The 12961-nt window shown below is 33.4% G+C and overlaps 1 protein-coding gene across 1 annotated transcript in view; it reads right to left on the bottom strand.

Moving 5' to 3' along the window:
* The window catches only part of EPHA3 (EPH receptor A3), a 420397-nt gene that overhangs the window by 87067 nt on the left and 320369 nt on the right, over window positions 1-12961 (bottom strand). The window contains exons 7-9 of the mRNA XM_043996808.1: window positions 6834-6996; window positions 1014-1116; window positions 317-384 (exon numbers count right to left, since the gene is read on the bottom strand). Coding sequence (XP_043852743.1) covers window positions 317-384; window positions 1014-1116; window positions 6834-6996 — 334 coding nt within the window. The remainder of the gene's footprint in view (window positions 1-316; window positions 385-1013; window positions 1117-6833; window positions 6997-12961) is intronic.

Raw genomic sequence — 12961 nt, 5'->3', positions numbered from 1 at the left:
AGCTGATGTTCTTTTGTGCACTACAACAATGCATAGCTGAAAACATTTGGTTTTATACACATATTTGGATATAGCCCAAGGTTCCCATTTAAATTTTGAAATGCAGCCTTTTAAAGATTACTTAATGTTGAGAACTAAGCTTTCTTTTCCTTTTGGAGATCAATTTCTACAATTACTACATTAGAGATCAATTTCATTTACTACATTGTTCCTCTTGAAAATTTTATTTTATCACATCTACAGGGAAAATACAATTTCATTCATAAATCAACAAATGTGAAAACTACAATGTTGAAATCAAAATACAGAAACTTACAATGTCCATTCCCAAAATGAAGTCTTTTTTCCTCTGCACCATGCTTTGATTTGTTATAGCCACAAAATCTAGGAACAAAGCAAGAGGAAGGAACATCGGAAAAAGGAACTTTGAAATCATTATATATTTATAACATGCGAAAGAAGCATGAGAATAAAATGTTTTCCCTAAACAATTAAATGCTCTAGTGAAAATTTAATGATGTTCACATTTTCTATGTCTCTACAGGAAAGCTCAACTCCCAGAAGACTTGGAAAACTGACTAATGGAAGGATTTTTGGAATTTCCCAAACTCCACAATACTGTCTCTCCAGTTGAATTTTACAATGGACTTACAGTCTTTATAGCATTTACAGATTTAAAAAAATTTTTTTACAACTTTTGAATGAATGAAGATTGGGGTCTACTATTGTTAGCAATCACTACTGCTGTGTACTGTTGCTGTGGGATTCTGAAGAAGAAAGGGAGGGAAAACATAGAAGAGAGATAGACAGAACAAGAGAAAGAAAAAATAGAGAACAGGTAGGTAAGGTAAGATGAAGTAGGGAGGAAAAGAAAGAGGTAGAAAAAGAGAGGACAGTAAAAGTTGAAGTCCAAGTAACTCTTCTACCTGGAAATTCTTGATTGACTTCTCTCATCAAAATCTGGCAGCAGTTAAGAAAAGAAAGTAAATGCATAAGAAAGACAATGAACTCACCTCCCAATCAGAACATACACCAAAACTGTCAGAAGAATAATTGCTACTGCAGCTGAAATGGCTATCATGACAACCTGGCTATTCTCACTGGAGATGGAGAAAGCTGTAAGGTCAAAGAAAAAAAGATATTAACACATCACAACTGACACCCACATGGGGAGCTGATAAATTAAGTCATCTCTATTCTGCTTTGTGCTTTACCTGAAAATGACTTAAAGCTCAGTATCTGTTCTAAGAAGTAATTCATCTTTGCCCAAAGTTCCCCCTTCTTAAAAAAAAAAAAAGACAAGCTTGCTTATTAAATGGTATTTTGCCTTCAAGTGCTTAGTAACATTAAGTTAACTGCTTACAGTTAAGTAAAATTTGAAGGGAGAATCATAGGAAACTTTAAAATGAAAAAAAAAATCACCTTTGTTTTTCCTCACAGAAAGTATTTAGCCAATCAATAAATATTCATTGAGTACAAACTGTGACTAGTTTTTCTTATCCTTATCAAGTAAGAAATTAAGAGAGATAATTTATTGGCTGAACGAGAAATTTCCAGAGAAGGAATGGGAAGGGAATGGAAAATATCTAAGATAAAAGGTTTTAAGCATCATTTAACTCTTTTGACCTAGATTGCTATGTGATTGTAGGATTCAATAATTATTATATTAAAAGATGAAATATAATTCATTAGTCAAATTGTTCATTTGGATTTACCCTGTCTGAAGAAAAGGCTTTACTGACAGTAGAAAAAGCTTCAATTTTTGTCATCCTCCTCCTCCTTCTCCCTATTACCATAACCCCAATGGCATATATATATATACATACATATATATGTATATGTATATATAAATATATTTCTGAGGTGATAAAAACAACTGACTTTTATCTATTGCTTGCATGGCATTTTATAGGTATCATCTCATTTAAAGCTTAAAACAATTCAGTGAAATTGTAACCACAAATATTATTATCCACATTTTACTAGTAGAAAATACAGGGTCTTAGAGGGCAGGTCTTCTTCATAGTCATACAACTAGTGAGGATCAGAGATGTTCTTGCCTCCAATTTGGTGCTTTTTCTACTATTCTATATGGTTTTATATAAGGATCAAATGAGATAATATTTGTAAAGCACTTAGCACTGTGCCTGGTACATAGTTGGCATTTAATAAATGCTTATTCCTTTACGGAAGTACTGAAAAGATATGTCCCTTAAAATATTCACAAAGTACTTAAGTACTAAGAAGTAATTTGCTTCAGATTATTATGCCAAATTTCAAAAGCAATAAATCATAGAATTTGATTATCTGTCTTTGGAAACACATTTAAGAAAAAAAGAAAGAAAATTAAAAAATGAAACGCATTTAAGATGTTATTGGGCAGAAATTTTTAAAGAAACTTTCAGAAAAATCAGCTATGGGCTCAAAACAAAACAAAATCATTTTTCTATAATGTCCTAGAAGTTGGTAATTTAAGATCTTAAAATATGTATGGGGGGGAGTTGAATTATAGGTAAAGGTGAAAAACAGATTTTTGTTTATACAAAGGGACTTAATATTCTGGTGTTCAGAATATTGGAGTTGGTTAATGAATACTTGTCAAACTAAATTTAACTGAATTATGCTTTTAAAAAAATAATGACCCTTGATCTCATTGGCATTACAATGTACCATATAGCAAATATGCATGTCCCTGTGGCAGCTAGGTGGCGTAGTGGAAAGGGCGTCGGCCCTGGAGTCAGGACTCAGACACTTGACACTTACTAGCTGTGTGACCCTGGGCAAGTCACTTAACCTCAATTGCCTCACTAAAATATATATGCATGTCCCTAACTTTGAGACCATACTCTACCAGAGCATTTGCTTCACATCTACACAAATATGATTACTTTATTTCTGAATTCATTTTTTAAGATTTTGTTCGGAATCTAGCATGTTTTCTTTGTAATATTAATAACATGGGGGAACAGCAACTTACTAACTAGTGGACTGAAATAATTGAATGTCATCAAATCCCATATCTAGGTAGAAAAGGCTTTTTGTAATGCGGCAGTTCTCAATGTGTGACTTGCACATCTATGGGTATCCCTTGAATCCTTTCAGGATGTATTCAAGGTCAAAAGTTTTCAAAATAATACTGATGTATTGTAGTTTCCAATAGGGTAAATATTGATGGGCATTTCCCAATAGAGTAAATATCAATAGATGTTTACATATAAATGAAATTTTGGTTTTTGTAAGTACTTTTAAGAATGGAAACGATCTTGAGAATGAAGTTTATAAGAATAGCTACTATAAGGCATGGACTTTTAGGAATACCTGGCTGAGAAAAGAGAGGGACAGATGGTAGAGAGGTGGTACTGTCACCCTCTATCAACTCCTCCCTATTTGAAATGAGGATCTAAAATGGGGCAGGATGTCATTATCTTGTTTTTGGTGACAGGGCAGGGTAGAAGCACGATCCACACATGAGATTTAATGGGTAAAGGGAATTTCCAGTAAAGAAACTCATTCTACAAATTTGGGTGGGCACTTGCTCTAAATCTTAAAGTTTTAGGAACTTTCCTGGGGTACCAACAGGTTGCACTTCTTTCTCAGAATCACAAAGCAAGCATATTTCAAGGTGGAATTCAAACCCAGGTCTTCCTGACTTGCCAGACTGCCTCTCTATTCACTATTACATTATGTTTCATATTTTAAAATGATATTCTTTATTCATTAAAGACAGGCAGAAACACATTCAATATAAACTTATCAACATGATATGGTATGGTATGTTATGGTGTGGAGTGGCATAGCATGGTATGCATGGTATGCTATGATATAGTATGGTATGGCATGGCATGGCATGGCATTTTAATTGCAACATTTCAATTCTTTCTAAAACTTCTAAGACTGTACATCTGAGTTTATATTCTAACTTAGTGTTGCCTTTGATTATTTTCTGTGCATCTGGAAAGTAAGTTAAATGGGACTATAGATCGGATCTTTTTGAGTATCTTGAGTATGTCATATTGTGTTATATTGTTATGTTATAATGGATTATAGTTTTAAAAAGCTATATTGTAATTGTGATCATACTTTTATTTTCAGGGTAGAAAACTCTCAACTGAACTTTTATTAGACATTTCACACAACATGGCTCAATGTAGACTCAAGAGGGAAAGAAACTTCCAGAAAGAAATCTCATTTCCTCTAAGGACCATTCTAGTTTTAATATTCCATAATTCCACTGGATTCTGTAAAGCACTAAAGAAAAACAATTTTGCTGTTATTACTGATAATTACAAAATATTGGATGGAAATGTTAAATATTATTTTGATAATAATAGTTAGCATTGATGTATCTCTTTAAGATTTACAAAGGACTTTATAAATGTCTCATTTGATTCTCACTATAACTCGGGGTGGGGGGTAGGTGCTGTTGTTATCCCCATTTTAGAGATGATGAAACTGAGGCAGAGATTAAGTGACTTGCCTAGGGTCACATTGCCACTAAATGACTGAGTCCATATTTGAACTCAGGTCTTCCTAACTCTGGGTCCAGTGCTCTACCCAATCTATCACCTTACTCCCTCTAAAGTTTTTGGTAACGGTGATATATTGACCAAGGTACCAGAAGGAGATTCATAATTGTTGGTTTTGAACAATTACAACCTTTGTTACCTTGGGCAAAATCACTTAAAAGGAATATTTCTTCATTTATAAAATGGGAGAGGACATGAACTAGATGATTTCCTGCTATAAAATTTTACTATGAATTACTAATGAATTATTATGGATAACTAATGAATTTTGAAGATATATTTTAACAAGTTAATTTACTGTTTTTATAGTAGCATTTAATATATGCTTTCATAACAAATATATCTTATACATGTTGATTACATAATAAAAGTAAAAAATAAATTTTTTAATGTTTGTTTTTTTATAGCTTGAAAGTGAATTTTTCTTGGACTTTTATCTAAGACAGATGACACTTTCTTTTGATATTTCAAGACTGGAAATAAAGCATGTTAATAGTGAATTGAGTTTTTTAAAGTCATGCTAAATAACCATAATACTGTCTTTAAAAATGGAATTGAGAAAAAAAAATAGTTCACATGCCCCTCTGTCCCTACCTCTCCCCTCTATTCAAACATTCCAAGTGTAAAACCATTTGGCTTATATTGCAAAATTTCATTGTTTATTTTTAAGACATTGTAGTCTTTAAACAGAACATTTTTTAAACCTCAGACACTCAAGCCTTATTAGTAGTTCATGAGTAAAATTTACCACAGCAGTATCTGTGGTATAATCTTGAATTACACTGGACTGTTGGAATTTTGTTGTTGTTGTTCTTGCAAATTCACATATATGTCAGATTAATCAGGGCTAAATGCTGGCTAGGACTAAGAAGTATTAGATTAGCTTTCTATTCACTGCTTCTACAAAATATATCTAATTTATTTGGAAATAAAATGTATAATTTCTTCTATAATCTAAAATAGGGATAGTGTTAAAGTTTTTAATACTTGTAATTAACAGCCATTCTTTTTGAATGTTTAATGAGTATATTTTAAAACTTGAAATGGCTCTTTGTAAGTTAAAAAAAACCCACTAAATGTAAAAGGATTTAATAAGGAATTCTCTGAACAATATATTCAAATTGCAAATCACCTAAGTACAACTATTTTCATGCAATAATTGAATTATATCTTTATATTATTTAAAATAATTTAATTTCTCTTAAACATTATGTAAGAGAGGTTTTTGGTTTTTATCATTAAAGTTCAACATATTAAATGTGAACCATCACATTTGCAATAAGTTGATCTTCCCATGGGAGATTGAGAATAAAGGTTTGGGAAAAGGATGAATTGATTATATGCTTGAGGATAAGGCCTATTTGCTAGTTAGATAAATTAAAACCAAGTTTTATAGGGTAATCATGAATGAAAGCAGTTTAATATTGACATTATTCTTTAAGGTTTTGTAAACTATACAGACAAAAACATGTTTTTTATTTTTATTTCAAAATTAATATGTGTATTTCTTAAGGAAACCGTCCTGAACATATTCATTCTATACTGATAGCCAAGTTACTTACTCCACATTAATAGTCAAGTTACTTTGGCAAATTTACTGCATTTTCTTCCTTAGAACAATGAGTAGGATTTTTTTAATCACAATAAAATTATTGCATTAAAGATGAAAAATTAGGAAACAAAATTTTCCATTGGGAAAAATGGAGGACTGTTTTACTATATTAAAGGATGAAATTATTTAGTTTAGGGAATGCTTGCCAACTTAGAAGTAATATAAATTTCAGATTCAAATGGACTCTAAAGGTAGGTGACTGTAATTGATTAAACAGGTATAGAAAAAATAATCTCTAATTTTTAAATGATACAAAAATATATGTCCTGGCCACTATATTATAGGTTAGAAGTCCTCTTGGATACTCAAGTTCTAGTACTCAGTTTACTGAATCAGGAAATAAACCTGGAATATCTGGAATAAGAACCATTGGGATTCAGTTATTTTATCAAACACCTTTCTTTAACACAAGTTTCTGGTTAACCAAGAAACATATTTATTCCATCAGTGGAAATATGATCGGGTAGAAAAAGGAGGGAAAAACCCACCTGTTGTAGTTCCCCATATATCCCTCAGCAGATTTTAATTGAAAAGATAAAATATAAAATTCCATACTACTTTTACAGTAAATGACAGATCATAAATAGTTACTGTACATCACATTTACTGAAGTCTGGAAGGGAATGAAACTAACCATTCCTGTTGGTTTAAAACTGCACATAAAGACATTTAAAATCGGTTGAAATGATACATACAATCTGGACTAGTTTCAAACTCAAACTTGCGGCTGTTGGTCCCATATCCAGCTGCTGTTCTGGCTCGGATTTGGAATATGTAAGTGGTATCAGGTTTGAGGCCACTGATGGTAACATTGGTGCCTCTTGCCCTCAGAATGGTATAACTTGTCTCTTGCTCCTGCTTTGGGGGTAAGAAAGAGTTATGTTAAAATCGAATCTTCATAACTATAAGAAATTTTTAAAAAAAGAAAGAAAGAAAAGTCTCATTTCTCAAATAGATAGAAACAGTCAAATTTATAAGAATAAGATCTATTCCCAAATAATAAATGCCTAAGGGATATGAATAGGCAGTTTTCAGAGGAATAAATCAAACTATATATTGATAGCCATATGAAACAAAAATGGTTTAAATCACTAATAATGAGAGAAGTGAAAATTAAAATAACTCTGAGGTACCACCTCATACTCATCCAACCAGCAAAAATTTTAAAATATTAGGGAAAATGACAAATGCTGCAAGGGATGTGAGGAAACAGTCACACTAATTCACTGTTGGCAAATCTGTGAACTAATCCAACCACTCTGGAAAGCAGTTTGGAGCTACATTTAGAAAAGGCTATTGAACTTTGTATACCAGCAATAAGCACTCTGAGCAGTTCAAAGAAAAGGGGAAAGAAACAATATACGCAAAAATTTTTATAGCAACTCTTTTTGTGGTAGCTTTTTTGTTGTTATTCAGTCATTTCAGCTGTGTCCAGCTCTTTGTGACCCCATTTGGGTTTTTCTTGAAAAAGAGTGGTTTATTATTTCCTTCTACATCTCATTTTACAGATGAGGAAACTGAGGCAAACAGGGTTAAGTGAGCTGCCCAGGGTCACACAGCTAATGAATGTCTGAGGCCAGATTTGAACTCAGGTCTTCTTGACTCCAGGCCCAACATTCTATCCACTGTGCCACCTAGCTGCCCTTTTTGTGGTAGCAAAGAATTGGAAATTGAGAGAATACCCATTAAATGGGGAATAGTTGAATAAATTATGATATATGAACATGATGGAATACTGTTGTGCTAGAAGAAATGATGAAGGGATGTTTTCAGAAAAAAACTGAGAAGACTCATCTGAACTGATACAAAGTAAAATGACCAGAACCAGGAGAACAATTTATATAGTAAAGGCAATATTATCAAGATAATCAACTTTGGAAGACAGTTCTCATCAACATATTGACCAATCACAATTCCAAAGAACTCAGGAAGAAACATGCTATCCACCTCCAGATAAATGATGGACTCAGAATGTGGACTGAATCACATTTTTCTCCTTCCCTTTCTTTCTTTTTCTTGTTATTTTTTCAAATGTGTCTATTGTGGAAATTTGTTTTGCATGACTATATATATTCATAATAGGGTTGTTTTTTCTTGTCTTTTCACTGGGTGGGTGAGTGGAATAGGAGAAAATTTAGAACTAAAAAAATAATTAAAATGTCTATGCTTTTAAAACATTAAAAATAAGATGTGTGAAGTTGGGCAAGTCACTTACCCATCTGTAAGCAATCCATTCTTTATGAGAAAATGGCTATGCAAACCAAGTATACTTTACCATAGAAATTTGAGTTTGCAAATGAGAGGGTAGGAGATTGAACTGATGGGATTTATCCAGTATCACAGAAAGGGTTAGAACAAACTCCACAGAAGCCTAGCTCTTTTTCTTCTGTTGAAACAGGCTAACTCAGATTTCATAGCAGCCCTTTGGTGCTGAGAAGATCATCTATATTCACATGTAAAAATTCCTTCCCCTTAATATTTCTTCAAATTAGAATACTATGAGTGACACAATCATAATTTTTATTGCATCAATTAAAAATCAGGTAAACATAAGAAAGACATGATTATGTTTTGGAAAATTCATTCTTGGATTTGGAATGAAATTTTCTCTGAGCCCTAACCTGCTTTACAGTATGCTTACAGCAATATAAAGAAGCTGTTATTTTTTAAATTACTTTTAATTTTTTTTTAAAAAGCAGGGCAGCTAGGTAGCACAGTGGATAGAGCCATGGCCCTAGATTCAGGAGTTCAAATCTAGGCTCAGACACTTGACACTTACTAGCTGTGTGACCCTGGGCAAGTCACTTAACCCCAATTACCTCACCAAAAAAAAAAAAGCTCAGAAGTGGGAGATTATCTGAGATTTTCTCTAACAATGAAGCAATGAAATAAATAAATACACACCATGTGCCAAGAACTGTGCTAAGTGCTTTACAAATAGAATATTTGATCTTTACAACCCTGGGAGGTAGGTGATATTATTATCTCCATTTTAGAGTTGAAGAAGCTGAGGCAGAGGTTAAGTGACTTGTCTGGGATCACATAGCTAGTAAGTGTCTGAGGTTGGATTTGAACTCATCTGCTTGACCTCAGAACTGTAGGCACTGTGCTAGTTATCTGCAATTGGGAAAAAGTACCATATTTTGGAGTCAGAGAAATTGTATTCAAATTCTAGCTTCATGAGTATACAAACTGTGTAACCTTGGATAAGTTCCTCAACCTCTGGTTGTTTTATTTTATTCATCTACAAAATGAAGAGGGTGGATTAGATAATCCTTTAAGTTCTTTGTAGTCCTTAATATATGATTCTATGCCTGTAATATGATTAGAGGGTACCTGGGTGGCATTGTAGATATAGTGATGGACCTCAAGTCAGGAGAACCTTAGTTCAAATTTGACCTCAAAGGCTTACTAGCTGTGTGTCCCTGGGCAAGACACTTAATCCTGTTTGCCTCAATTTCCTTATTTGTAAAATGAGTAGAGGATTAAATGGCAAACCACTTCAGTGCCTTTGCCCCAAATGGGTTTGTGAAGAGTTGGATATGACTAACTGACTAAACAACAGCGGTATTATTACAACAGTGATAGAGCTGAGCCTCATTGTTGCTTCTCCTAGTGGGTGCCATAATTAAGCCAATTCCAGGGCCCCATATGCTCTGGTCCCTTTCCAAAGGCTTTTTTAGTGAGCCATTGTGGCCCCCCATTATAGGTGCTAGATGGGGAGGGCTATCTCAAAAACGATGGGCTACTCAGGTAGAGAAGCTCCTATTCAGTAAGCTTAAAAGAAGAGACAACCACTCTTGTCTCTTGCATTCATTCAAGCATGCCAGGACTCTGTAAACTCTCTCTTGGATTTCTAGGTAGGGAATGTCTCTCCTCCTTTCATCTCTCCCTTCTCTTCAACAGCTATGAGATCTCCACATATATGGCAGCAAATACATGTGCTTATTTCTTTGAGTTTGGCATGGATATCAAGTTTCTAGGGTCTTTTCTTTTGAAATTCTTTCCATTGGTAGAACAGGGATCTGAAGATGGATGTTCCAAACCTTGGTGGCTGCCTTGTGAGTTCAAAAGCCTAGAGTCATCATGAGGTCTGAATTCTGCTTGCCCAGTGGGATGTGTTCCCTGTATATGCATCCTTCTTATTTTAGATGACCACCAAAAGGAAGATGAATTGCTAGCCTGAAATATGATCCTAGAATGAGTTGCTGCTAAGATAGTGCAGAAAGATGTGATAATGATATATGTTGAGCCATCCTGTGAGACTCCATTACCCTTTCTTACACCTAAAAGATCACAGGTCATAGGATAGGAATCATGCAGGGTTACAATAGTCAATAGTATCAATAGTGATTGAGAATTTTTTTCATATGACCATAAATAGCTTTAATTTCTTCATCTAAAACTGCCTATTTATATACTTTGACCACTTCTTAATTGGAGAATGATTTGTATTCTTATACATTTCATTAAGTTCTCCATGTATTTGAGAAATGAGGCCTTTATTAGAAACACTGGCTATAAAAATTGGTTCCCAGCTTTCTGCTTTCCTTCTAGTCTTAGTTACATTGGTTTTGTTTGTGCAAAAGTTCTTTCTTACATGGAAATTTGCCAAATTAAACAACTCTCTTAGGGCATCAATAAGATTTTGCCTAATAAACTTTTACATAGTTTCCTTAAAATTTAAGTTGGTATCCTGTTCATTTGGCAATGGAAATTTACTAACTTACTGGATGGGGGAATATATCTATGTGTACATATAATATGTGTATGTATATACACAAATATACATGTATGCATGTATGTGCTTATGTGCATACACCTATTGTGGAAAATCATCTCTGGATCTCTGTTTCCTCATATGTCAAGGCAAATTTTCCACAATTAGACTTCATCAAGAAAACAAACAAGACCCACAACCGTTTAGTTGATCTAAATTCATGTCTCAGTTCTACTAGCCAACAGCTTTGTGATCTTAGGCAGTAAGTGGTTCTTTAACTTCTCTGGCGTTATCTGCTTCCTCATCTCTAAAATGAGAAGATCATACTAATTTATTAACTCAAATTCTTCCTTGCTCTGAAATTTGATAATTCTGTTGCTATGATTCTGTGAATTGAATAATCCTGAATAGAGGAATCAACAGTTGATAGCTAAGTGACTTGAGAAGAGATACCAGAAATGATTCACTGCCAGCAGAACTGAGAACTCGGGGGAATTCAGTTTCCCTAATTGGAACATATGTTTCCAAACTGTTTATTTACTATACATGCAAACATCGAAATAAACAAGTGCATTGAATATCATCAATTTAAAAGATCTATTTTTTTATAGAAAAAATAAGAAAAATTAGCCTTTGAACTCTAATGAGTAGCCCTAATGCTCTGAGAGGCTGGAAACAACATGGTAACTAAGCAATGGAACTTCAAAGAATTGTGAAACTGATTGCACTGGGAATTCTATATCAATTTCAGTATATTCTCTTCCAATTTTTAAACTATAGCACCAAGAAAGGGCAGGGATCCTATTATACATTTTTCCTTGGATGAAACAGGAATTGGTCATATGCATGTTTTATGGATCATAAGCCAATATGTGGTATGATAAAAATTGCCATTTGAACTAACCTCTAGGAAAAAAATATTTCATATAAATATTTATTCCAATAAGACTCAGTGGTAGCCAAATGAGTTGTAAACTACCTTGCAAACTAAACAAACAAAAAATAAATCAACATAGCTGGGAAAAAAATCTAGGGGCTCAAATATTTGTCATTTTCATGTATCTCTCACTATATACCATCCAGAAACCTGATAATAACTTCCAGGAAAGTAACCATCTCTATGTGGATTCTTCAATAAATTAAGCTTATGATTTTGCTGTTCCAGAAAAATCAAGAATGAAAATTTAAAACCTCAATTTCCATATATCTTTAGGTCAAATTCAATAAAACTTTTATTTTAAATGTTTGATTGTTTTTGTGATATAATAGGAAAAGAACCATACACTCTTATTTTTCAGAGTCAGGAAAACCCAATCCTAATCTAAATTTTGCCTCCTTGAATGCACAGCTTTGGTTCTGTTTCACCATTTGGAAAGTGTATTTTAATGACAATACAATTAGGATATGCTTTGAATTTTTTTCAATCACCAAGAAAATAATGCATTTTTGGCAGTTGGCATAGTGTAAAAAGTGTTGACCTAAGAATCATGAAGTTGGGGTTCTAGTTCTAGCCCCAGCACAGACTTGCCATGTGATTTTGGATAAATAACTTACCCTCTGAACTTGAGCATATTGGACTAGATGATTTCTAAAGTCCTTTCCTACTCTATGATTCTAAAGCATTTATCTACTTGAAAAATCATTAGATTTATGCTCTGATGATTTTGCAAATGACAGATACTATTATTTCAGATGATTATTTTGACAGATACTATTATATTGAACCTTTTATATTCTCATGTTTCTCCACCTATCTTTCACGTAACAAAAGAATACTTGAAGGAATATAGAGATATAGGAATAGTCTATGATCTCATCAATGTCAGGCAATGGTGGGGGGCTGTTTCTTCTACCAATTCAGATCAAAGATTGAAGGTTGAAATCCTAGACCATATGAGTCAGTAGAGGAATTTAGGGGAGGTGATTAAGGCACAAGAAAGTTAAATGGCATGCCCAAAGTTACACAGCTAGGAAGTCTCAGAGCTGGGAAATGAACACAGATCCATGATACTACAAGTAATATCTCTGAAATATCTTGAAACTCTGCAGAATTGTCCTTGTAAATTCTCAAATAAATTATCATATCACCAAATCAAAAGTGTA

This window comes from Dromiciops gliroides, chromosome 3, assembly GCF_019393635.1.
Source record: "Dromiciops gliroides isolate mDroGli1 chromosome 3, mDroGli1.pri, whole genome shotgun sequence".
Classification (NCBI taxonomy): domain Eukaryota; kingdom Metazoa; phylum Chordata; class Mammalia; order Microbiotheria; family Microbiotheriidae; genus Dromiciops; species Dromiciops gliroides.
This window is presented reverse-complemented; position numbering and strand designations above follow the sequence as displayed.